Source organism: Lytechinus variegatus, chromosome 18 (genome assembly GCF_018143015.1).
Source record: "Lytechinus variegatus isolate NC3 chromosome 18, Lvar_3.0, whole genome shotgun sequence".
Taxonomy (NCBI): domain Eukaryota; kingdom Metazoa; phylum Echinodermata; class Echinoidea; order Temnopleuroida; family Toxopneustidae; genus Lytechinus; species Lytechinus variegatus.
Window position 1 is genome coordinate 11,623,363 of NC_054757.1, and position 27,967 is coordinate 11,651,329.

The window sequence follows — 27,967 nt, forward strand, 5'->3', positions numbered from 1 at the left end:
TGATAATTGCGTTAATGTTAATTAGAAAAGAGGCCTTAAATTACTTGATATCATTTAGGCCACGAGAAGTCCTGGCTCGCTGTATAGGCATTTAGTTGTTAAATTTTTGTTTTTGAAAATGAAGATTTCATGAATGCCGTCGATTTCGAGGAAATTTGGGATTCAGTTTCGGGAAACATGTTATTTCTTCTTTTTGTTTTTTAGCTACCGAAACACTTTTTGGTGAGGATGATTTTGGTTGCATGGTGTTGACGGCACCCTTTTGGCTTATATTGAGTAGGGACCTGTCCTGGGACCTGTAAGAAGACAAACCTCTTTTAACAGATGAGTAAGGAATCTCTGCCCATTGTTCATTGACTGGAGTCCCGACTCGAGTTCATCCACCTGAGGATATAACCCCCCCCCCCCATAAAAACCTTAATGTCACAGCTCATTATGCGCCCCCGCATTGGATTGAATAGAAACTCTCCTATTATTTTACGCACCACTGTGTAAAAAGCTCGCTGTGAAGGAAGTTAGGTGGAATGGAAATAGTAAACAAGACACTAGATACCGGCAGATTTATTCTTGGATCAAGTCAACCGAGTTTCATTTGATGAGTAGCCGAGTAGATCGCGACATTCAATTTTGGCGGCCACGTAATTAGCCTGGGTAAATCGAAATAGCGACCATCGTGACCATCGCCATGGATGTCACTTCGATGGTCGACGTCAAAGTCGTCCTCGTCGCCGTTATCGGGGTTTTGATGATGTCCTATTTGACAAGGAGAATCAGCAGAAATAGGAGGAAGTTGCCACCAGGCCCGCCGGCTTGGCCTTTGTTAGGGAGCCTCCCTTACATTGCTAGGTAGGTAGTAGTAAGAGCATTGTTATCTTTCGTCCGTATATTTCCCCCTTTTACAGGTATACTGTCTTAAAACTCAATTTGATATTTTGTCAAGTATTATACAATAAGCTTTTGGATATCTTCCTATCAAACCCCATTACTATTTAGTGTAAAACTGTTGGGGGTGGGCGAAAGATAGATTGAGATGAGGGAGAAATACATACAAATTAATTTATTGTTGATTATTAATTATGAGCGAAGGAAGCTCAAAAGTAAGGAGATGAGAATTTGTAGGTAAATGGAAATGTGGGTGAGAAGAGATAGATAAAGATATTTGATCATCATTATAATTAGTCTGCTATTCACTCAAGGATTTGCTTGTAAAAAGCTGGTCCTGTAATTTGATTATGGATTGCATGTATGTTATCATATCTTATTTATTTTTATTCAAATGTCACATTTGTAATTTGATCCTGCAATATAGGGAGGAGGTGACAGTGCATGGTGGATAGTTTGGTCTAGTGGTTAGAGCATAGGACTCATGATTGAAAGCTTGTGAGTTCAAATCCCAGCTCTGCCATTATCTGTCACTATCTCCACCAAAAAAAGCACCAATAGTACACTCGGTAAAAATCAGTATAAAAATATGACTAGTTAATAGGGTTAGCTGGGTGCAGCTGTTATTCTAGTCATATTTGACTTCTTTCTAGTCGTATTTTACTAGGACAGACTTATTTCTGACTAGAATATAATTATGTAAGAAATGTGACTAGATATAATTATTTAAGTTGCACACACCTGACTACCGGTCTAGTAAATTTGACTGATATGTGTTTTCTGTGACTGAATGACCTGGTTATAGCTTGGCGTTGATGCAGCGAGAAACTGCTTTGCCGTGTTCATGGTATTCTTATCTACACGGAGCCCAACGGTTCGAAAGTGAGATCACGCTGGAACTGTTTTTATAAAAATATATCACTCGTAAACATGGTTACGAAAATTTCGATTTCGATTGCATACAAACATCATTTTGTCTCTGTTTAATTACTTGGATAACAAAGTGTTGCACGGCCCATTATTTTTTTATTACACTTCTTTCAGTTTCATCCCTTTTTCCCCTTTTTCTTATCCTTTTCCTTTTTCGTCCTCCCTACTTAAAATCATATTCACACAAAGTTTCAGATGTGCATATTCGCTTGGCGTTGGATTAATAATCTTAAGATTCTGTTAAGCATTTCATAGTTTTGGGTGGCCACCATTTCGTGGTTCTCAGTCAACGTTTATATCCTAGAAGATCCAGTTGAGGAGATATTTGGGGACATCTCTGGATACATGTTCTTGCGAAAAATTTTTACAACCCCCGCCCTAACACCCCCTCCCCCTAAATTTGCCACAGATATTCTAGTGGATGCGAAAGAAATCATGATGTAAAAAAAATCATTAAAGTGTTTAATTTTGAAAGAAATGCAAATTATGTTAAATTAATATTTTTTTAATGGGGGTCTCTAGCTCCCTACCCCTCCCAAAAAGCAAATAAATGATCTTAGCGTATATATCAAGCTATCTTGAGACTATTTTGTCGTTGTTATAGTTGGAACCATACCAAATACCTTCCCTTACCTCTAAAAGAACGTGATGACATATAAATCGCTATACTTCCATACGTAATTTTTAAGACTGGATCGATCGACGTGGTTTTTACCTCGAATGGAGGCGTTACCTGTATCTTAACTTTTGAATGAACAATTACCGCAATCCAATGAACCGTACGAAGCAAATCCTTTGATTCTATAGAAATTGGGACAATGAAGAGTCGGGTTTGTTACGTCTGTTATCATTACACATTTGGCTTTCCCCCATCGCCCTAACTTCCCCAAACTCCCAATGCACCCCCCCCCCTCTTGCTCCCCACCCTCTCTCTCCTCCCTCTTCAGATGTCGGAGCTCTTTCGCTTCTCCGCTGTTGAGGGTACGATACATGGGGGTGGGGGGGAGGTAGTCTGCAGGCACAGTCCCTGATTGGAACTTTGATCAACAAGTGTGCCTCCACGTAAAGACTAGCACATACAAACTGAGCGAGAGAGCCTTCAGTACACAAGGCATGAGTAGGCTGCACATTCAGACCCTTATTTCGAGTGAAGGGTTTGCCCAGCAGACTAGGGGGGAGGTACCTTATAATCATTTTCTTGAATAGTATTAAGGCTGGAAAATTCTGATATTCACCTATTTTCTTGTTCCTCCATAATCCACTTATGATGAACGCTAAATGTGAATATTAAAATCGTAATGCTGAGAATAATATGCCATGCGGGGAGATTGCTGTCCGTTTTACAGTCATTTATATTGCCCGTTATTTTAATGATTATGTATACTAATACTATAGGTAGGTTTATTTTCATCCGATCATCTGACTTTAACCTATACGTTTATGTTTATACTAGTATTATAGATTTTGAAATAAATGTTTACTATTAATTTAACTACGACCGATCATTTTTGTAACTAATACACTGTCTGTGTGTATGAATATTATGATGCATGCCTGCATCGTTTTCCCTTATGATGTTTGATACACCAATGTCAGAGAATAAATTTACAGGTACTTTGCGAAATTGATCCTAGGATCATTTTAACAGCATAACGTCAAAGCAGGATTTGACGGTTTTTTAAAAGAACTATCAGCCTTAAATCACTGCAAACTGTGAACGTGATATACCATGTGTGTAGATGTATATATGACAGTGTTACAGTCGAAACTATCGCCCGTTTTAATGGGCTTTAATGCATACCAGATCTAGGTTTTAGGGTGTTTTACACCAAAAAATCATAACGTCAAAGCTGCATTTGACGTTTTTAGAACTATCAGCCATGCATCACTGCAGACAGATACCCTGCGGGGGGGGGGGGTGTACGGCAGTCAGTGTTAAAACTATTGCCTAGATCTATATAGGTTTTAGACCCGCACAATTTGTTTAACTTTTATTTTGGTGACGTCCGTATGCTGTTTGTATTCTTCCTTCCAATGGTGAACGGTAGTTAAAATGGTTTATTTCCTTTCTACGTAACAACGAGATAACGGTTTATAACTATGGATGCAGTAATCAGGAAATAGAACTGGGGTATAATTTGAACTATTCCCTGTGATAAAAAGAACAAATGAAACGTGTCTGAATTGCATCAATGAAAATAAAATTTAGAGGCCAACGAAACCGGAACACAGTCCCTAATCCTGATTGGAAATAAACAATGAAAACTAAATATCATAGACCTATACAATAATGTGTAATTGTAATGTCGTGCGAATGATAATAGTAACAAACAATAAAGGACAAAATTATCATTGTATTTATTATGTTGAAGGGGAAAACCATATTTCTGTAAAACGTGACCATGATAATAGATCTGTGCTACAGTGAATATACTCGACCCCGTCTTACAAAGACTTACGATTGATCCAATCAATCACAACTATGGAAGCCAGCAACGTCAACATAATGATAATAATAAGCATTAATTTATATAGCGCAGCTTTTATATGGATATATTCAGCTGCGCTTGTTCAGAGCTCTTTTTACTTATTACTGTTTTACAACATCTAAAATACGTGTATCTTCAAAACATTTCTAGATAATTATGATGTATATTCATAACATGCACTGTTCTCTTGTCAATTCAGTGTGCTTCACTCTGTTTTTAAAGGACATTGTGCAAATAATTTCCGTAACAAAAAAATTATGACATTGATGGATTTCCATATACTTGAGGTTGATCGTATCAATCGTATCTTGTAAGAGGTGCCGTGGCCGAGTGGTCTAAGGCGCCTGGCTATACATGGAAAGTCCGGGGTTCGATCCCCGGTCGCGGCACCTATGTCCGTGAGCAAGGCATTTAATCTACAATGCTCTTTTATCTTGCTTTCAAATATTTGCATTATTGGTAACTAGGTGTGGACTTGTTTAAAAAAAAAAGTTAGACGGTCCCTGATTTGTAACGTTGTCCTCTGTTTACGTTTATGCGTTTGGAGGGGAGGGGAGGGGAGGGGGGGGGGGGGGGTCTTGAACAATTCTTAATCAAGCATGAGTCCCGGGAATAAAAAAAAATTAATTGGTTATAATTTGCAATCGATTTCATTGCAACTCAGCTTTCTCGAAATTCCGAATGAGACGCTTAATTGTGAATGATGCGAACAGGTAGTACCGCTCTATTACGCTAAAGTTTGCGACCTAGAATGCGTTTTTAGCATACCGTTTAAACATTAATGTTTCTCGATCAAATCCACTTCTTCAGTTCTTAAATTAAAGACATTTTATTCCCACTTTTTAAAATTATTAATGTGTACTGTAGTACATAAACAAATCATTTAACATAATTATTTCAAAGTGTTTTTGTTTCATACATCCAGTGGCGTAGCTAGGATTTTTTCCCCCGTGGGGCACTGGGGTTCCTTGATTTTTAATGGGGGGGGGGGGCGCAGCAACATTTTATGCGTGTGTTATGCGTGTCCTAAAAATCCAAGCGTCTGGTAATGTGTGTGAATTGTGATCCTGAACAAGAAAAAGTAGATAAATACTGCGAATGCCAAGCGCTAGTAGATATTTTCAATAAACGTTCTGGCCTGATCGAAAATCGGACCTGTAAGGACTATTTGCAGTTATCCATGAAGACGATACATTTTTCAACAATTAAATAATGCGAGCGCGAGCTGAAAATATTTGACATTCCGACCTCAAAAAAAGGGGGGGGGGGTCGTTCTAAGCACTTTTTGTAATCATGAAAGGGATTGGTATGTAAGTCAACAATTGATGCGAGCGCGAAGCTCGAGCGGAAAAAAAAATCAGATTTCAGACCTAAAAACGGGACACTTCACGATTCATGTTTTTTTTATCATGAATAGGATGGGTAGTTGGGTATCTTCCTACATTAATAATACGAGCGTAAAGCGCGAGTAAAAAATTGTGAATATTCTGATCTGAAACCGGATAATTTGAACACTTTTTAGATAAAGAACAAGCTGCGTATCTCAATAAACATGCGTGCGCCTGTTTCAGATTTATACGTAGAATCTGGGCATTCTGAATACTTTTTTATCATGAAGATCAATAATGCGACCTCGAAGCGCGGGCTAAAAACATTTGATATTCCGATCTGAAAGAAAGGGTCAATTTAACCACTCTTTCAAGCACTGTGTAGGGAAATTGTGAAGTAGATGTGGATCACACTTAATAAATGATGCAAGCGCGAAGCGCGTGCTGATATTTTTATTATTTTGACCTAGGACCGGGACATTCTAAAAACATTTTGTCACTATAATTATGAAAACGATGACTATAAAACTGGACGTTTTAGGCATTTTTGAATTATGAATAAGACGCATGGGTTCATACATTTTTAACAATTATTTGCGAGACATTTTTTTTTTAACTTTAATGAAAAAGGGAATTTTAAGTAGCTTGTTATAGAATTAATATAGAGGTTTTCGTAACTCCCCAATCAAAATGCGAGCGAGCAGCGCTAGCTGATAGGTCTACGTTTTGACAATCACATCTGAAAAGGGATATTCTGGGAACTTCATGGAATACACGAAGACAATAGGAACTTGGAAAATCAAACAATCCGACCGCGCAGCGTGAGCTGAAAATGTTGATACTTCGACCATAAACTGGACATTTTACAGAGCATTGAAAAAAATTGTAAATAAAAAAAATCATGAAAGCTCGATGTCCGAGAATATGTTTTGTATATTGACTTCAAAACTTGATATTTTAAGCTCCATATTAGCCTATTGAGCAAGATATGAATCTCATTGAACAGGCAATGCGAGCGCGAAGCGCGAGAGATTTTTTTTAGTGACATGAAAGATTTTTCACTCGTCTTCCTCCTTTATTTTTCTCTTCTTTTTTTCCTTCTACCTTTTCCCCAATTTTTCTTTCTTTCTCCCATTTTTTGGGCTCAGCCAAGTTTTTTCAGGGGGGTACCTGGGGTACACCAAATCTCAGGGGGGAGGGGGGCTCGTGCACCCAGGCCCCACGTAGCTACGCCCCTGGATACATAATAATATAAGAAAAAATCCATCGCCCATTGTTCGAAGCCTCCCCTTTCATGTCCATCCTTGTATTGAAAAAAAAGGTTGTTGATCTACATTGTGAGAGATGCTTGAAATTTGTCCATAGGCCTATAGTTATTTTGAAGGTTTCAGTTCGATTAGTTTCACATTTCGATCAAAGTGTCATATATCATGAGATTGTAAAGAAAAATCAAACTTTAATGTCCCATAGTTGACGTGTTTATAGCAGTATACGAGTAGTGGAAACAATGAAATCAAAAGAATTGTGTAATGTGATATATTTCATATAAAGAGAATAATAAAGAAAAAAAAAAAGTTAAATGAGAAAACACAAACAAAATCAGATGAAAGAAGAGGAAAGTAAATAAGGTCAATTAAGAAAACATAAGCATAAACATATGGAATACGAAAAAAACACTTCAAGAATTAGTCAACAACAACTACAAAAATCTAAAAGGCTAAGAATAAAAACAATATTGAGGAGAAATGGAAGATATTGGAAATTTAAACAGAATGGGAAAAGTTACTAAACAAAAGAAACATGTTAAAAGAATTGTTGGAAAATGAAGATACAGCCTTCTGTTTTCGAAATTTATAGAAGCAGAAGATATACTTGGTTAAAGGTATTTTTTAACTTTGTGAGCAGCCGATTTAAAGAAATTCTCAAACCAAGATGAAACATGTGTACAAGTGCATGTATTAGAACTAATAAACCCTGAAAACAACCATTACTGAGAATGAAGAGCTAAAACTACAAGGCAAACCCCGATTTTGTAAATAGGAGTTTTATAGACGCCTAAATCATGTGTAAATATTACACATAAGTGTATGCGATGAAATTAAGATGGTGTTTCCGGTCACCTTATATTTCAATTTTTGAAGCACTAAATAATTATTTTCGAACGCAATTTTTTCTGGGCTTCATTTTTGTAACATATCACAGACACAGGTGACAAGTGTGACCTTCTAGCCGGATTTTTTTAAAAGTCAAACCAATGTTAACCAATCACTTTAAGGAAATATGCAAACTACGGGAGGAGTGGTACAAATCAGCCATACTAATAACACTGGTAAATAATAATCATGAATTCAATTTAAGAAGGCGAAAGTGAACAGAGGAAAAGGCGCAGTCACTCCTTGACTGCCTGAGTTAATTATACTTATCATATCATAGTAGCGAATCAGTTTTCATGACAATCAAACTTAACAAAATGAGTAAGCGCAAAACTTATAACTGTGCCATGTGATCGCTCTTTCCTTTCGGCAAATTTCAGTTGCTACGTACAATTTGGTTTGATCTGCTTTCAAGTTCGTCTGACAACTTTGTAATATCCTTAAATTCTTCAATTTCTCAGTTTCATTCGAGTTTGATGGAATTTACAATGTTTAATCTTTCTCTGTCTACTCAAATCATTCCGAATTTTGGCTGGACTGACCATTCGTGCTTAGATTCATGCTAATATTTAGAATTAATTTTGCGATACCAAATCGCAGTGTAAAAAAATAAATAGTGCTAACATTAATGCAATTCATTTCCATATCTTACTAATAATTTGTAACAATACACTGTAAAACAATGTTAAGCACGTTGATTAAACCCATCGCTCTGACAAATATTGTTTAAACTTTTTCAATAACTGTTCAAACTTTTTAGGGGAAGTTCACCCTGAAGAAAAGTTTGTTGTAAAAATAGCAGAAAAAATAATAAAAAATATTGGTGAAGGTTTGAGGAAAATCCGTCAATGATTAAGAAAGTTATTAGAATTCAAAGTTTTGAATTTGTGACGTCATATGCGAGCATCATTCCTACAAAGCGAATGGTAAAAAATATATGAAATGTCATTTTCTCAGAAAATTGAAAATGGTTTTTACTGTGCCTTTTGTATATCAATAGACAAATCATTTCAAACCCGATCATAAATAGAAAACAAAATAAAGTTATCAGGAACCGTACAAAATTTGAAATTCATTGATTTTTTACCATTCGCTATGTAGGAATGCTGCTCGCATATGACGTCACAAATCCAAAACTTTGAATTCTAATAAATTTCTTAATCTTTATTAACGGATTTTCCTCAAACCTTCACCAATATTTTTTATTATTTTTTCTGCTATTTTTACAACAAACTTTTCTTCAGGGTGAACTTCCCCTTTAAACAACTGTTAAAACCTTTTTAAACAACTGTTTAAAAAGTTTAAACAACTTGTAGTTAGATTAGAGTGACAGGCTTAATGTGCTATATTTTTACTGTGTAGTAGAGCCTAACCCGCGCTAACGACGATTTCATGACGCAAGACATAGTGATCAATGCCTATATCCCAATATCTTAACATCTTATGGTAGTAATTTTGTAAAAAATATCCATCTGCCCTTGTAATAATTTCACTACCCCCCCCCATCACCGTGCCTTTCAAATCCATCTCTGCAAAGCAGAACCATTGAACCGTTGAAAGTCCAGTTTGTAGTATGTAGTAAAGCTCGGAGTAAATCCCCGTCTGAACATTGTTAATAATGTTCGTGCGATTTTATTCAGTTGTCACCTATGGGACAGTCACACCCGCGTAACCGACTCCAAACCGACCGAGGGTATGTCATTGGAATTAACGTATTAGCTTTGATTGGTCTGTAGTCGGTTTCGCCTTGTGACTGTACCATAACTTCTATATAATCTCCGAACAGCTAACTTGCTCCTTGAACAAGCATCACTCTTTAAATGAGGAAATCAAAATATTTCTTGCAAAGAGATACAAGGAAACAGAAGAAGAAAAAACACTGTTTTGACCTCCACGTGTTTGATTTTCCCCTCTTATTCCCTTCCCAGGTTTATAATCAGCTTTATATTCTTTTTTTATCGACCCACCTCTCTTCCTTCTTTTCTTCCTCAATTTGGCGAAGCGTTACGTGCATGACGTGTGTATCAAATCATATAAGAGGAAGCCCAGCATCCTGACGTCATACTAAGAAGATGAATTAGAGGAAACATGAATGTTTGGCGAAAATCCATAAACAAGATATCAAAGATTTTTTTTTTGGTGATATCATGATGCCCTCAGATTCTACTAAAAAGGTCATGCATGTGCACTATGAAATCATATTATATTCCCATTTTTGAATTGTTAATGATAAGGATGAATGATTTTTTTATTAGAGAGAGAGGGAGAGAGAGTTGGGGGACGGGGGAGAGGTGAGGGGGGGGACCCAATATTAATAACGCGCCTTTCCCAAATGGCCTAGAGCGCTCGCAGTAATAATTAGAGCATTGTCTTTTGTTTTTTATTTCCTGATTAAAATTTTACGGGGGGAGCTGCTCGCACATGATGACGTCAAAAATATAAACTTCCCCTCTACCTGTTTGTTATTCAGTTATAAAAAATTATATCAGTTCTCTGGGTATATAGATGTACAGTATGGCAGAATGGTAATCCATTAAGTTCCTAGTTGGTTTATTAAAAATGTATTTGATAAAGTAGTGTAAAAGTTCGATAGAGTATACGAACCACAGGTGGTATAGATACACACTAAGAAATAAGGGTTCAGGCTTTGAACCCTCGGGGTTGGTACAATAGCAGCACCCAAGGGGTGCTAATGAGTGCAATTTGCTCATTTGTGCACCTTTAAGGGTGCAATTACGCACCCTCTAAGGTGCAGAAACGAACTGTGTAACAAGGGTTCAAATTTGAACCTTTTTTAATGTCAAGTATTATACACCTTAAAAGGTTCAAATGTTAAAAGGTGCACATTTCAGAATGCAAACGAGCATTAGTTGCTGCAGATAATCATAAAAAGGTGCATTTTGCACCTTTTTCCTCTAAGGGTGCAAGATTACACCCCTAAAGGTTGGTACCAGTGTTTCATTTAGGGTTCAAAAATTTCTTAGTGTGTAGGGACTTGGGGCCATGGCTCCCTAAAGTTTCATGACCCACAAAATGGAGAAAAAGAGAGAAAGGGAAAACGTGAAGTGCTGAAATTTTATCACTTTCTGAATAGTTTGTCAGAGTCTGTCTAAAAAATACACCTCGTCTGGCATCATCATAATTCTTATTTTTTCAACATTGCTTATTTAGCCGGTTACTTAGGTATAGTTTGGTAGGCGCATTCATCGATTTCACATTCTATTCGATTGTTTTATTTTTTGTGAATCCAAACGAATAATCTGCACAGGTACGTCTCTAGAAATGAGTAAAGATTAAAATTACCATTTAAATTTGAATCCTTATTCTTTCCACTGTGTACATCTCTCGTTAATAAATCCGAATACAAATTATTGAAAAATACATCTTTAGTCTTGATGATTAAGCGCCGAGTCTGATTCTTCCCGAATTATATTCCCGTGTGAACATAGCTATTATATTTTTTTCAACACCATCCAGGATGGGGCTACACCCGCTCGAACTCCTTTTTAGAATGCCGAACATCTTCGGTGACATCGCGCATCTTCGATTGGTCGGTTATGACGTCATCGTTTTGAGCGATTACAAGATATTGAAAGAAGCCCTTAACAGGAATGACTTTGCTGCACGTCCAAGACCCGTTTACACAAACGTTGCCGGGAGGAATAACTTTGGTATGTTTAATTTACATGAATATTATGATGTAGATCAATGCCATTTGTTGTTGCAAAGCTCACAATTTCTGTCGACAAATTTATAAAGGGAATTCGAGATGTACTAAAATTTAACCATACATTCATTATTCCCCGGGGGGGGGGGCACTTCCATTCACGAGTGGATACCATGCGCGACCATGGGGTCTCGAAAAGCACCCTAAACACGTAATATCCATATTCTGAAAATGCACCCCTTAACAAGTACTGGCGTGTGAAACCCTACCCTTAACAAGCATTGGAAACAAAACGATACTCTTGGCAAATATTCCCCGAAATGAACCCCTAAACAAGTACAGGAATGTTTTATTGTTACGGGTCCTTCGTTCGTCGGCTTTACCTTATTTGGTTTAATTAGTACGACCCCACCTTCTACACCTCGCGCAAATCGGACTCTAAACACGTAGTGTTGGGGCAAAAAGGACATCCTTTATAAAACATTTTAATTTTGTTCTATCATCCCCGCAAAATCGACCCTAAACACGTAATTTTCCTAGAGAAATAGATACCCTTTTTTCATTATTTTTGTGTTTTTGACACCCTTATCACGTTACGTACGTAACGTGCCCTATCGTGAAAAAGACATCCTTTTACGTGTTTTTTGGTCGCGCATGGTATCTACTCGCCAATGTAAGTGCCCCCGGGCATTATTCCCGGGGCAGATGTTCATTACAAATAATTTTATCTTGTTTTAATAAAATCACACCATACAAGAACGCAATCTATTTCAAGAGTGTTTCATGAAAGGACTTGTCGGACGTTTTATCAGATAATTCCCGTTTAATCCGGCAGTTACCATAGCAACAGTGCTTCTCAGCCAATCAAAATCAAGGAGAGTTGTCAGATCTATAAATAATTTGTCAGATGAAAAAAATGATGAAATGTTCCCCTATATTTTAAAGATGATTATTTTTGTTATACCTTTTTTGTGCGGGAAGGTATTTCTGTATCGATCTTTTTAGAGTTGCGGTGTATCAGGTTTTCTTCTTTGTTTTTCTTCCTCGTTCGCTCTTGCAGGTCTCGTCTCTTCCTCGGGTGATGTTTCAAAGGAGCAACGGCAGGTGGCGCACTCCTTCTTTCGAGATCTTGGCCTGGTCAAGAGAAGCATGGAAGAAAAGATAGTCGTCGAAATCAACTATCTCATGGAAGAGTTTAGAAAAACAGAGGTATTCACTAGAAGTCCGTGGTGGCTCAAATTAACATCATCAGTTGATAACAAATACACATACATCTTATTCTAAAAGCCATCGCACACCTTACGACTGGTCTAACTCGATTTTAGAAGATACAATGTTTTGCATAATATTTCTAATGACACGAACATATATAATGATCCCAATGATGAGGTTCAGGATAGCTAGTTGACTAGTAACAACATCATTTTGATTAAGTAAAAGCCGTTATTATCCTTAGATAGTAATAATGTAATAATAACGCTATTTCATTTCAAGATTGGTTCGCTCAATTGGACAAATCTTTTACAGATAAAGTCACAAGGAAACACAAAATAATAGAGCAATACTTATATCAAATAATATCAAAACAGTTTCATATAAATATATACAAACTGATCGTAATTTGTGATGTGGCCTTGATACGATACGACATGATTTTAATGACTGTTACGTCATTTTTCGTATTTTAACAACAGGGATAATGAAGAATCACATGATCTTGGGCTGCAACTTACAAAATGTTGCGATTGATCCCAAATGTTACACTGTAAAAACTGTGTAACATTAAAAACTGACACCAATTGGTGTTAATAGAGGACCACACCCTGAGGTGTTAAAATTACACCCTAAAGATTGAACATAACACCAAAGAGTGTAAATGTAACAACCAAAGGTGTTGTAATAACACCTATAGGTGTAAAGCTAACACCACCAATTTAACACCGGTGTAAAATAACTGGTGTGGTCCTCTATGTACACCGGTTAACACCACAGTTTTTGCTGTGTACAAAATTAATATTGTTTAGGTTAGTACTGATTCATATTTAAAAAAAAAAGAAAGAAAAATTTTGCCTAATGGGAGTCCCACCCCCCCAAAAAAAAGAGGAGTAAAAAGGTTGTTATGGCGTTTCAGCAAGATGTTTTACGTCATTTTTGCGAAAGATATGGTGATTGAAGTGTTTCTATTCATCCTTATTTTCATTTTGTTCCCAGGGAAAATCTTTCAATCCGAAAGTGATGATTAACAACGCCGTTTCGAACATCATCTGTTCCGTCCTTTTTGGGTCCAGGCACGAGTATAATGATCCAGTCTTCAATGAGATGTTAGACGCACTCAATTCGAATCTGCAGATTAGTGAGTCTTGAAAATGGTTCAATTTCTTTGAAATTTGATAAGTTATACACCATTTACACTGTATAATTATGGGTTGAAGACAAAGGAATGTAATAATTGTTATTTGTTTAAGAATGATAGTTTTATTTCTAAAAGTAAACTCTCTGAAATTGATTCTCGGTATGTAGAATATTGCTGATTGACGGTGGTTGATATGGGGATGTATTGCATTAACAAATTATTGTACCTTAGTTTCTTTGCTTAATTTATGTATATTCTTGATCTGTTTCTTGATTGGGCGGATAAAACAATTGTATCCCAACGGGATTTATTTCGCGCCCATGGAGGCTCAGCTACAGCCAGGATAATACAAAGTATTTGAATACTTAAAAGTGCAGTAGAAAATGTGCATCACTGTGCCTTATTTGTTTTATCATGTTTTACCAAAGGTAAATCCGGCGGACTCTTCTTCTTCCTGCACGCCATAGCTAACATCCCCAAGACCCCTGGCTACAAGATTCGCCAGAATGTGACCTGTATCTCCAGCAATATCAAGAAATTCCTCGAGGATCATCTCAAAGACCACCAGGCCGACCGTCCCCGCGACATGCTCGATATGTACATCGATAAGATGCGTCAGAACCAGAAGGTAATGTAGATAAAGGTGGTGCTTGTCATCATCGTCGTCGTCATCATGACGACGACGATGAGGTCGTTGATGGTGGTGGTGATGATGATAGAGGTGATGAAGACGATAGTGAAGATATGATGATGATGATGATGATAAAGATGATGATGATGGTGGTGGTGGTGATGACGACGACTATGATGGTGGTGATGACGACGACTATGATGATGATGGTGATGAAGAGGAGAGGGATTACGATGATGACACCTTCAATCTAGAAATAATATATTCCGATGTGATAGTGGTGGTGGTGATGATGACCGTATTGACAACATTCACTGAGTTTGCAAAGTATCTTTCTGTCCGGATAAACGGGGACCGAGATTATTCCTTGTTTAGTCTGTCGTTTTATCAGTTATTGCGATGATGACAATCGTGGTAAAATTGTAAATGGTCAACGATGGTGGTGATGACCATGAAGACGTTTGTGGTTAACATGATAAGGATTATGCCAATTCAGATTCATTTTTAATCGTAAAAAAGATGGCGAGTAGACGAAAATAAAGTTGCTTCTTATAGATATAATATGTCGGGTGACACGATTCGAGTTCTGTATTGATGATGATGAAATTAAAATAACTTGTATATCTTGTCATGATAACCAGGTCCTTTTTTAGCAATAATGGTAAAAAAAAAAGAGACACGGGTAGTACTATGTTGGGGGCAGGTGTCTCTGGTCGTTATTGGGGGTCCAAGGTTTACATTTCTTCGTCAAGAGCAGAAATGCAGAATAGCACAAAACTCAGCGATGTAAATTATATCGTTTCGTTTGCGAGTGTCGTAACGAATGAGACCCGAGTTTCATCGCTTTCTGGGGGACCATATTCATTGTCATCATTTTCATGAATACATCTTGGAAGATATTACCCTCTCTGTCTACCGATTTCTCCCTCTATCCATCTCCCAGAACGGTACCTCATCGTCCTATGATAAGATCAACACCGTATTCAGTCTCGCCGACATCTTCAGCGGTGGTTCGGAGACCACCACTACCACATTGCGGTGGCTTATGCTCCATTTGATCACCAAACCCGACATCCAGAAAAGAATTCAAGCCGAGATCGACAAGGTAGTCGGACGAGACAGGTATTAATTAAAAAAATGTATATCATTTAGTAACGTTTTTGTACAGCACTGTTTTAAAAATGAGATGCGAGTTCCACGGATCGATTTAAGGCAACGGAGACAAATGTATTGAGTGTACATGTAGAAGGTTTTATCTGATCAAATAGTTTATTGTAATCACGATCTACGTTGCATGTTTCATTTCAGTTTCAAAGCAAAATGATATAAACAAAGTTCTACGCGACGTTCCCCCATGTATGTGGGGGGGGGGGCGCAAATGGGTTTCAATTCAGTTCCAACCCGCTTTGTAACTGTTACATGTGGTTAGAAAGTTGGCTGATAGCGAGTGGTTGGCCAACACTACCAACGATTTTATTGAAGTTAACCGAATAGTAAATTCTGCTGTGCAAAGGTGAATCCTTGATCCCTGTATGATACTGACTTCTGATGCGGATAACTCCCCTCCCCCGCAGATTCCCGACGTTACAGGATAAAGCAAACCTTCCATACACTGAGGCAACCATCCTAGAGGCCCTACGGCTCAACTTCGTCACACCTCTCGGAGTCCCGCATCAGTACACGGGGCGTGGCGATCTTCGTTTCCATGGTTACGATATACCCGAGGGCGCCATCATCATTGCCAATTACTGGAGGATATCACGAGATCCAAAGATTTGGGATGACCCGGAAGTGTTCAAGCCCGAACGCTTTCTGAACGCAGAGGGGAACTGCGTGAAACCTGAAGAGTTGATGCCGTTCAGTATTGGTGAGTTTATAAACATCGATGCAGTGACACCTTGCATAATCCCATTTGGTTCGATATTTTTTTTTTCTTTTTCAAAGAAAATCTTTATTCAATATTTCTCCACAACGCATATAAACAAATGCAAAATGTATGTGATACATCAAACTCAATATCATACATATACACAATACATAATTTAAATAAGCTCGATGTGCCTCGATTCATCAAGATATACAATAAACTTATTTTGTTGCATGTGCATAGTTCGTTCTATCTCATGCTGATACTTTAATTTCTTTTGAAATGATGAGAATGATAAGTTTCCTTTTAAACATTTAGTTGAAAAGATATAATATTTGGCATATAAAATATCAAAATTAAAAGAAGAATTTCCAGCTGGTATGCCAAATACAAAGTCATTGAAAGATAATTTTATTTCACTTTTAAGAGTGTATTTTTCAAAATCATCTAAAAATCGACGAGTAAGGGGACATTCCCAAAATAAATGAGCAATAGTTTCCGTGTGTGCTGGACAAAAGGAACATAAATCAGAATGTGATATACCTACAGTTTTCAAGTACTTGTTAACGCCAAGAATATTATGAAAATTTTTGTACTGAAAAATTCTAAGCTTTGTTCGATATTTGACTATATGACATTACCTTTACATTCATTTCGTCTCATGAAAATTTTGGCCTAATTTCCAGTTGATAACGTTCTGATCACAGAACAGTGCATTGAGTGGATTGTATCATAATGTCATAAAAATCATTGCGGTATGTAGTAGACTATAATGAATATGCAGGAGGGAGTAATCGATTTGGTTATTTAATTCAATATTTTGCTATCTGGGATGTTGCTACTATAAACATAACGCATTGTTATTACTCCAGAGTAGTTAATTATGATTTATCTAGGGGGCGACTACGAAGAAGAAATCACATATTGCAATTACAAGATGAAAACCGGAATTTCGGTAGCACGAATATTCGGCATGTACATCCAATCGTGATATTACCCAGTATCATGCATTTTGTTTAATATCAAATACGGTTCTCGCTTTTTCATTTTTACGTCAACAGGAAAACGAATGTGCATCGGTGAACCGCTGGCCAAAATGGAACTCTCTCTGATCTTGTCATACCTTCTCCACCAATTCACCTTCACCCTACCGGAAGACGAGCCATCGTACTCCATGAAAGGTTCTTTTGGCGCCGTCAATACACCCGTATCCTATGAAATGCGCGCAATACCACGAGACTGAATAGGGTAGAAGTCGCCGAACGCTTCACTGACGAGCTATACGATCCGACTACGATCACAATGCGATCGTCGTACGACCAGACTATTGTAAAAAAGACCTTTGAGTAAAAAAATAACAGCCTTGAAAATAACCTTGCACCTTGGAAACCGAACGCGTTACAGGCTGACTACGGTCGGACTATAATTTGGATGCGATCAGCGTACGATTGGACAAATAATGATTAATAAAAAAAGACTTTCAGGTGAAAAAGCAAAATCGGTGATGATTCGTGTGGATTTAAAAAAAGTACCCTTTCAGAACCGAGTATTCTTCCAGGGGACTTCTTACACAGGAGCAAGCATTGATCTGGGGTTTTAGCTTCTTTTAATGGTGCAAAAATATTTGTTAACTTTAATGAAAATTGTATACAGTATACCATGATAATCTTGAGTTTGCCCACTAATAGTAGTAGTAATTGGTCCGTATTCTGAAGTCAGGTTTAATTTAGACCACGGTTTAACTTTGTGCTAAAATTATGGGAAGCCAAAAGTTCAAAAATTCTGTTTGTATTGTATATTTCTTATGTTTACTATTTTGTTTCCTTTTGTTTTCATAATGAAGAAAATTGCTTTAGTCATCATTCCCAGACAATTATGAACAATTTTGTGTGCCACATGAGTTAGTACGTTGGATGTGTACTGTTAGGGATTTGTGCTCCAATTGACTCTCCATAGTTAAACCACAACTTTAAACCAGGGTTTAATTTAAACCCGAGTTCAGAATACGGGCCATTGAATTCTCAAAGTTTCAATATAACCTCTCATTAATCTAAAAGTTCTAATAGATTGCGATAGGTTGATGCAACGGTGCCCTCGGCATGCGGTGATTGTGCGTGGACTGAACTTTATCACCTACTTATAGCAATATTTTTTTTTTGAGGAAATAAATGTGTTTTTATTCAAACAAATCAATCGAAATGAATAAACCATTCCAATTGTATCACGTGACCAAAACACCGGATTCGTATGTTGTGATGTGGACTTCCGTGGAATCAAGCAAGGAAGTCCAAACATCGGTCAGAGGACAATGGAAAGATGGTCAGGGCATACTGAGTGAAATGGAGGACTGGATGGGCTACCCCATTCCACAAAATGCTTGATCAGTATTTCCTAATCATGCAATTCCTTATTTATTTATTTCTCAGTATTAAGTAGAGTATGATAATGAAGTTGAATATGTTTAGCGTTTTATGTATACGAAAATGTAAATATCAACTTTTTTATATGTGCTGCTTTATAAAAGAAACATATATCGATAGGACCTATATGCACTGTTAAAAATAATTTAAACACGCTGTTTACTATGTGAATCGCACAGTAGTTGTCTAAACATTTTAAACAAGTGTTTAAGCTCTTAAACAACTAATTTTAAATTCAGCTATTTAATTATCAGTAATTTAAACATGGTTGTTTATGATTTTAAAGACTCGTTAAAAACTGTTTGAATAACTACTGTGCGAATCACATAGTAAACATCGTTGTTTGAATTATTTTAAACAGTGTATGCACTTAATAATTAATAACTGCAATAGCAACATTGAGTTAGTAATCGACAAGAGAATAACAATTGGATGTATAAAAATGAGAGATTTAAATATGACTATATAATGTGCCTGTTTTATACTAACTAAGTTGGATTATCGTTCACCTTATGATATTCTGCATATTGGCTTAAGTTAAGTCTATTGTGAAAAGTATTTCATCTACCTCGATTTTTTTTTTTTGGGGGGGGAGATATAAAGTGGTTACACTTCTTATTCCGAAGGTTCGTAATTCCGAAACTCGTAAATTGCCTATACCTCGATGTTCGTTAATCCGAAAACGTAAAGGGTTCGTTAATCCGAAAATTTGTGGCGTTATTCCGAAGGTTCGATAATCCGAAAACGAAGCAAGGTTCGATGTTCCGAAGTTTCGTTAATCCGAAAACGAAATAAGGTTCGTTGTTCCGAAGGTTCGTTAGTCCGAAAACGAAATAAGGTTCGTTAATCATTTCGTTTTCGAACTAACGAACCTTCGGAATTACGAACCTCATTTCGTTTTCGGATTAACGAACCTTCGGAATTACGAACCTTCGGAAATAGGAATCTTCGGAATAACGAACCTTCGGAATATCCGAACCTTCGTAATAACGAAGCTTCCGAATGAATGTATGCGATATAAAGTAGGCCTTCATCTGGCGTGTAATCATCATCATCAGGGTCCGCGTAACGGTTGTCAAAGTGGGGGGGGGGCGCTAAGCCAAAAGTGGGGGGCTGACCATGCAGAAAATCGCAATCCTATGGTCATTTTTACGTTTTTGTACACGGTTTTGGAAAAAAAAGTGGGGGATGAAGCCCCAGCCCCACCCCCTGATCATTTCGATGAGGAGGAAGTTTGATTTCATTTTTTTTTCTAGATTATATAATACGGCTATATAATGACCAGGCTCTCTTATTCCTTTTCTATATTTTGCCATATTTTTTACTTTTTGTATTACTCGATCCTGTATCGTAACACCACGACCTCTTTCCTATATTATGTAATTACTTCTTAATTTCTTGAATATTTTGTTGAGTCAAAATTTGTGCTGGTGAATGATATATAGAGAACATTCTACATTAAAAAAAAAAATAAATATGTGCACACATCACGGGTTATGTGAATATTTCAACTTCTTACTTATATGTGTCTACCCTTCCCACGGCCCGATTCCTGTATAAAGTATTAATTCACTTCCAAATTAAGTTTGTTGCAAACCTTATGATATGCCTGTATATTATACACTGCGATGCATACTATAAAAACATTGTCCAATCATGCTGCGTAATAACTTTTATTAAAAGTGGTCAATTATGATCTATACCTTTATAACGCCATAAAAGTATTTCGAAACTTATTTTTTTTTGAAGATGAAATATTACTAGTAACCAGCATTTCAAACGTCAACTCAATTCTATCAAATTAGCTTTCAGAAGGGTTATTCTTACACTGTAATTCACGACTCGTATCTTTTTTGTTAAAGATTTATTACATGTGCTATAACGGCAGATTTACAGATTTATTTTATATTTTGTTATCAATAGAACGGATGTAATAAATGATATGCTTTGACCATTCGTTGTTTTGTTTACCTCTCTTATAATGTATATACGCCCAACTTTGATGTTGAACTCTTACTTCGTTAAGTCTAATTTGTCTCGGAATGGCGCCAGTTGAAAATCAACCCTATGTCGAGTCAAAATGACTCGGATATCGAATCGATTTGAAGGCTGGTATGGATTCAGCTTACAATCATTCAATTTTGAGTCAAAGTAACTCCGGAATGAGTCAATCTGGCGACCAGAGTTGACTTCAAGCAGGAGTCATCCCAACCTCAGAAACAGAAATAAGAGTGTACATGTAACAAGGAAAATATATACCACATTAGGACCAAGTTTGCCATATTTGGTACGAAACACAAATTATATTTATAAATATGTACTTTTGCGTCAAGAATCCCTTGAAACGCATATGTGCCTGGATAAAGGCCTGCTACTAGATAGCTAGAGCACAAACAACAAAGGCGCCTTGAGAAACAATCATACATGATTTTGTGACGAGCCAAAAACACAGCCAAATACCTGACACAATATCCATGATATCAGAAAGTAAATTCTCTATCCCAAATGAGTTCACTGCAAAATTTATTTCAGATTTAGTATATAGCATATTCTACATGTATGGGTAAAATTTGACCTGAGCTTTATATCTTATCTTTGTTTAATCTTGAAATATTTTATTTCATGAAGGGAAAGTAAAATAACTAATTAATAGTGTGGTGCTATACAGAACTTTTACCGAGAGCATTAATTATAAGGACCAGGTTGTTTTATTTTTCAAAAAATTGTTCATATTTCTTTTATGTCTTCTTCGTCTTCTTCTCTTCCTACTCCTTTTTGTCCTTCTCCTCCTCCTCCTTCCTTTTCTTTTTCTTCTTCCTCTTCTTATTATTCTCTTCCTCATTTTCCTCCTCGTTCCCCTCCTCCTCCTTCTTTTTCTTCTTCTAATCTTGATTATTCCTATTCTGAATTCTCATCTGCATTTATAATTATTTTGCACATTGAAATAAATAATACAAACAAAACAATTAGCTTCATCTCCATCATAGCTACTGTTACTTCTACTACCAGCACTACTACTTCTATTCCTCCTCCCCTCATACTACTGCTACTACCAATACTTCTACTACTACTACTACTACTACTACTACTACTACTACTTCTTCTTCTACCAGGCCTGCAACATGTTATACTACTACGGTACTACCGCTACTACTAAATATTACTAGTACTACTTCTTCTTCTGCTGCTGCTGCTACTACTACTACTACTACTGCTGCTGCTACTACTACTACTACTACTACTGGTTGATACAAATGCATCTTGATAAAAAGCTTGCATTGCATGCAGGTCATTAATAATCATTCTTACCCGTTTGAAATTGATTAGCCCTGATAAGAGCTGTTCCTTGACTCTTACTACTTTTACTATACCGGTTACTTTCTATTTCTTAGTAGTGGAAGAAAAAAAAGATATTTACTTTTTGGCACCTACAGATGTACCTTTTTGTTTTTTATAGACAGGTTACCATAGTTACGGGATTTGCAAAATGATATCTAGTTCGAGTATTATGTTAGCACTTTCTAAATAATTGGTCTAAACATGAACTTGGAATATTAATGAGGGTCTACTCGAAGTTTCGTCTTGTGAAGCGCACTAAATCGGATGAGTCCATTCTTATCAAAGGGGTGTGCAGATTTAGCTGGCAGACTCAGTATAAACCGTTGACAAATGTGTCTCGTCAAAATTGTAGAGGCTAATGATACCATCAGGTCAGCTGGACACGTCTTCTTACCTGAAGAGCACGAAAACGATAATTGAAAAAAACTCTATGCAGAGAAAGCTAAATTATGCAAGAGGGAGCACTGTTAAAAATAACTAAAGCAACGCTGTTTACCATGTGCATCACACACTATTTTCTTTTTACAATTTAAACAAATGTTGGAACTCTTAAACAACAAAGTTTAAATTCAAATATTCAATTAACAATACTTTGTCTAAGATTTGTTTAAACTGTTTTAACAACAGTAAGTGTGTGACTCACACAGTAAACAGCATTGTTTAAATTATTTTTAACAGTGAGTAGGAGATAGATGGTGGGAGAAAGGGGTGGGCAAATATGGAAACGGCAAAGATGATTTTTAAAAATCGATTATTGACAGCTGCGACTGTGACGGTTGATATTGTTCTCCCAAAGAACGTGTGGGGGTAAACCAGTTGGTATTTAAACTTTAAGATGATGACCAAATTAAATTGAAATTATTTATCACTGGGCTTCAGGAAACATAACTGTTGACCTGTACCAAATGGAATAGATGGATCCATAATGTGCAAGTTACTAATTTCAAACCTTGAGACCCTGACTTCGTTTAAAAAGAAAATCGTTGAGACTATCACCTAAAAATTGGGACAGGTCTCATTAAGGGGATTGCAAATGTTCATTTTTATTTTGTCAAAAAAGGTAGCACATTTCCCTTCATAGCCTCCCTCCTCCCTGGATCAGCATTAGAAATTTGGAATAAACTCGTTTGTACATACCTCCCGGGAATGATACCATCTGTGGCAGTTCAACCCTTGATCCGTTTCCGTCAAGAAATCTGCCTGGTCGGAACCGAGCTGGTTCGTCCAAACCTTGCCTGAGGTAACGCCCATTTGCCACGACAACTGCCCCTTGAGGAATATCAAATTCACCAAGTGTGACATCAGACAGCGCCACCAAAGACAATGACCACGGATGATCAGGTGCGAGGCGTTTCGTCTCCTGCTGAACTGCCTCAAGGTAAGCCAAAGGTTCCTGATCGTCATGTAACTTTGCTTCAGGTCCGATGCATTCCAACAATCTGGACTGTTCTTCCGGGTGAGAAGCGAGCAGGAGAAGCGATTGGGTAAGACAGAGTGATGCTTCATCAACGCAGATAGTCATCAGGTCTATGCATGTCCAGAGGAGGTTGTGACTAGTAAGAAGTGTTATTGCTCCAGTGTCCTGATAACCAATGTAACATATGAAAGTCTATCAACAACGTGCATATATTGCATAAAATGTTTAACAAGTGTTTCCCATCCCCATACCACTCTACAACAATATACTAATAAATGTGAACCGAGAAAATCCACTTATTCATACCCGCTTGTTTATATGGTTGAATAATAATCCTATGAGCTTCTAAGCAAAGGTAAACTTTAGCTCAAGTGGCTGTAATTGTTGAATGTTATATTGCAAAATTATTACACCCTAAAAAGTTATTTATACTGTAAGCCTAATCGGACATCTAATGTTTTTATTATCAAAATGAAGATGAGGCAACATTTTCAAGAAATATATTCCAAACACTGTGCTTCCACTGTACTTACAGGGAAGAAATTCTTTGACCGGCAATACACTTACCAAATTTTGTATTTTCTGGATGCTCTCCTCTCGGTACTTCTTTACAAAGCATGGTTTCAGATCATTCGGTTTGGTGTGATCACCGACCAATTCCTTGACCAAATTAACAAACCGGGCATCAAGCTTACGTCGCCTTTTGGCGCCGCTGCCTGGCCAGTCAGTCAGGTAAGACGGCAGCAGACACATCACCGCAGAGGGCGCCTGTCGCTGTTTCTCCATAATGATGTCAACAAGCTGCTTGAGGGGTGCGTCATAGATACCAAAAACCTTCCCGAATATCACTTGACAGAAGATAATCGCGAGGGTTTGGACAGAGTACCGATGGATGGCGGCGTCTTTATCTTTAAGGTCGGTCATGACCTTGGAGAGGTTGGTGGCCTCTTTGGTTGAGATGTCCTCCAGCTCTTTGCTCTTGGACACTTCTGTCACGAAACTTGAAAGGACATCGTGATGTTCCTCCCAGGTTTGTCCGTATGATGTTAAGATTCCTGCAAATAATTTATGATCCCAAGTAATAAAATCAGTTTTTGGATATGCAATAAAGAAAAAAAATACTTCTGGCTTATTGAGCCGAATGGGCACACATTTTTTTTAAGTGTGAGCGAGCGAACATTGTGACCTGTTGAAAATGAAAAATTTAATTCCGTAATGCATTTTGATAACATCCAGAAAGTGATAAATTTCACCCTTTTCAATTCATTTTCTTTCTGTTCTTTTGTTTTCCTTGACGTGGATTTTTTTTTTTTTGGGGGGGGGCTCAGTCACTTCTAAAGTGTCCCAATCTATATATACACCATTGTCAATTACCTCACTTTGCTGGATAGTTAAGATTGAGATATAATTTACCCGAAAAAAATTGTGAAATAAACGATTTAGCTATTCTAAGATATATTCGTAGACCGTAATCTATGTTCCAGTATACAAGTTTATGATAATCTTCTTACCTACATTCGACTCCTCAGAGAAATTTTCACGCAACTCGTCTCTCATTTTTCCACAGAAATCTGGGTGTTCGGCAACCTCTCGAACAAATTTCAAGTCGCTGATGACCACGACATTGTGACTGTGGATGCGATACCCGACCACCGCACCGTACATTTTCCTTAGTCTCTCGTGGAAGTTGCTGATGTCGAACCTCGCTGCGATGAGTTGGGGGAGGTTCCCGAGGATGGACCACGCCCTCGGTCCTGGAAGTGGTTTGAGGTTCGAGACAGGGTACTCGAACCATTGGGTATAGAACACAAGGACACTCATGATCAGGGTGCAGAAGATGTAAGGGTTTAGTAAGGTGTCTAGGTCCATCGTAGCCTGACATAAAGAAACCAAAATCATAATTATCAACGACATCATAAATGATAGTAATTATGGAAATGATGTGCAAGATGATGATAATGATGATGTTGAGGATGATGATAAGAATAACGACAATAACAATGTCAATAATGCCAATGATGATGATGATGATGATAATACAACATTATAATCATAATCATAATGATAACAATGATATCAATATTAATGATGATGATGATGGTGATGATGATGGATGATGATGATGATGATGATGGATGATGATGATGGATGATGATGATGATGATGATGGTGATGATGATGATGATGGATGATGATGATGATGATGATGACGGATGATGATGGATGATGATGATGATGGTGATGATTATGATTATCATTGATGATAATGAAGATGATGATGAAGATTATCATTGATGATGATGATGAAGATGATGATTATCATTGATGATGATGATTATTAATAATAATGATAATAATAATATAGGGTATTTATATTGCGCACATATCCACCTTGTTAGGTGCTCAAAGCACTCCTATATTACCCGGCTAAGCTAGGCGTTCATAGCGCACGCAGCTTTTTAAGGAATTACTTCCTACCGGTACCCATTTACCTCACCTGGGTTGAGTGCAGCACTTTGTGGATCAGTCTCGTGCTGAAGGAAATTACGCCATGGCTGGGATTCGAACCCACGACCCTCTGTTTCAAAGTCCGAATTCTAATCCACTGGGCCACAACGCTCCATTATTATTGATGATGGTGATGATTATTATTATCATTGATGATGATGATGATTACCATTGATGATGATGATGATTATCATTGATGATGATGAAGATGATGATGAATATCATTGATGATGATGATGATTGTAATGATGATGATGAAAATGATGATGGTGATGATGATTATTATTATTACAATGATGACAATGTTATAGGCCTACTCTCATAATGACTACTCCCTATTAACCTACTAATTCGCAACACTGATCATTATAATCCTCATTATTATCAATAACTATCAGTCTGTTTAACCACGATAGTCTTATCACATCATACAAGGACCCTACATACAAGAACTACACTAGAAAAATATTCTTAAAGTTGTGACTTGTAACATCATTATGAATTTCATATTTGTAACCAAAATAAGCAAATATCATTTTTAAAAAAATCTGCAGAGACGAATATTTCCTGTAAGGGCCTAGATAATATTTATTCTGCGCGAGGTGTTTCCACCTTTTCCTGATTTTCGGGAGTTTTCATGATTTTTTGAGATTTTCTAGAATAATTAACTTGCACAAATTGAAAAAAAAATCCACGAATTTTTTAATATCTAATAATTCTAATGATAGAAGCTATTTTTGACACAAAAACATAGGCCTATTAGATGTATATCATAGAGCTAGACTATCCTCTTCTATAATATACAAAAGCTTACATCCTCTCACAGGTCAGGTAGATTTAGGTCTCAACCTGCGCCCCCCCCCGTGGCGCATCTCTCAATCACAAAGTAGTAAGACTTATCCGAAGTTATTGTGCAACACCAAAACAATAATCACAGCCCATGATGTTCCGGATAATTTTATGAAAGTCTAGGAACTCGATGTTCCTTTCAGGGCGATTTATTTTAAAAAGTTCAAGTAGGTCCATGTATAAATTGACGTTTGTACAGCCTTCAAGTTTAACTAGTGTAGAATCAATAGGCTATATGTTACAGCTTATTGGTCATTCAAACGATGTCAAACCTGGAACAACGCCATATTTTGGTACGTATCCAGCTTTTGCTTCCTAAATCTCGTACATGTATTATGTAAGATATACCTTGCTAAACCTCTTTTTTTCAATTTTACTGGAGGGGACAGTTTGGAAATCCTGCCTAAAATGCTTATAAATATTGACCAACAACAAACAGGCCCTATACAGACACGGCTCTGGCAGCATCCACATGTAACATTCATGCAAAGAGATAAATACTTCTGTATACTACTAATGCATTCATGTTATCAAACATAGAAGACAAACGGACTTTGCTACTTACCTATTCAGATTCAATGATAATTATTCAAGTGCCTTAATTCCGTTCAGTGAAACTGCTCTTAATTCCCCGATCCTGTGTAACAAATTTTACATACAGCTGTAATCTATACTGTCTGCTCTTCCATTGCCTCTCCGGTAGTGTTGTATTCCAGCACGTACAGATTGGCAGAAGGCTTTCAAAACTATTGAAGCACTTCCATTCACAAAAGAAATTGTACTTTTCTATTATACTTCCGTGTTTGCATACTGAAACCGGAATTCCCCCGTAGGAACCCCCCCCCCCCCTCCATTTCCCCCTGATTATAATCCCGGATTCGTTCACTCATGGACACCACACCACAGAAGGGTCCATGCCATACTTCATGCAGTGAATCAATCACCTCCCCCTCCCCTATCTCTTCTATCCACCCCCCCCCCCCCCCGAGAATCAATCGCGCCCCTATTACCTCTCTCCACTTTTTTGGCAGTGAATCATTCACCCATCTCGCTCCTCTCTCTCTCTCTCTTTCTCTCCTCTCCAACTTTTTACTTATGTGAATCAATCACGCAACCCCCTGTTCCCCCCCCCCT

The 27,967-nt window shown here is 37.3% G+C and overlaps 2 protein-coding genes and 1 long non-coding RNA gene across 3 annotated transcripts; 1 reads left to right on the forward strand and 2 right to left on the reverse strand.

The window, feature by feature from the left end:
- The first annotated feature begins 466 nt into the window (after positions 1 to 466).
- Positions 467 to 17,643, forward strand: LOC121431544 (cytochrome P450 2U1-like). The gene is made up of 8 exons (XM_041629064.1): positions 467 to 846; positions 11,260 to 11,453; positions 12,510 to 12,658; positions 13,661 to 13,802; positions 14,231 to 14,430; positions 15,377 to 15,555; positions 16,008 to 16,300; positions 17,362 to 17,643. The coding sequence occupies exons 1-8, from the start codon at positions 686 to 688 to the stop codon at positions 17,541 to 17,543; spliced, it is 1,500 nt and encodes a 499-aa protein (XP_041484998.1). The 5' UTR covers positions 467 to 685; the 3' UTR covers positions 17,544 to 17,643.
- LOC121431545 lies at positions 17,637 to 19,833 on the reverse strand. The gene is made up of 2 exons (XR_005972134.1): positions 19,683 to 19,833; positions 17,637 to 19,331 (listed from the first exon to the last, which is right to left on the reverse strand). It is a non-coding gene; the product is annotated as an uncharacterized LOC121431545 (long non-coding RNA).
- Positions 19,834 to 21,577: 1,744 nt separating this feature from the next.
- Positions 21,578 to 27,581, reverse strand: LOC121431546 (cytochrome P450 2F2-like). Its single transcript, XM_041629066.1, has 5 exons — positions 27,399 to 27,581; positions 24,988 to 25,351; positions 24,044 to 24,531; positions 23,197 to 23,641; positions 21,578 to 22,453 (listed from the first exon to the last, which is right to left on the reverse strand). The coding sequence occupies exons 2-5, from the start codon at positions 25,343 to 25,345 to the stop codon at positions 22,275 to 22,277; spliced, it is 1,470 nt and encodes a 489-aa protein (XP_041485000.1). The 5' UTR covers positions 25,346 to 25,351; positions 27,399 to 27,581; the 3' UTR covers positions 21,578 to 22,274.
- Between the last annotated feature and the right edge of the window lie 386 nt (positions 27,582 to 27,967).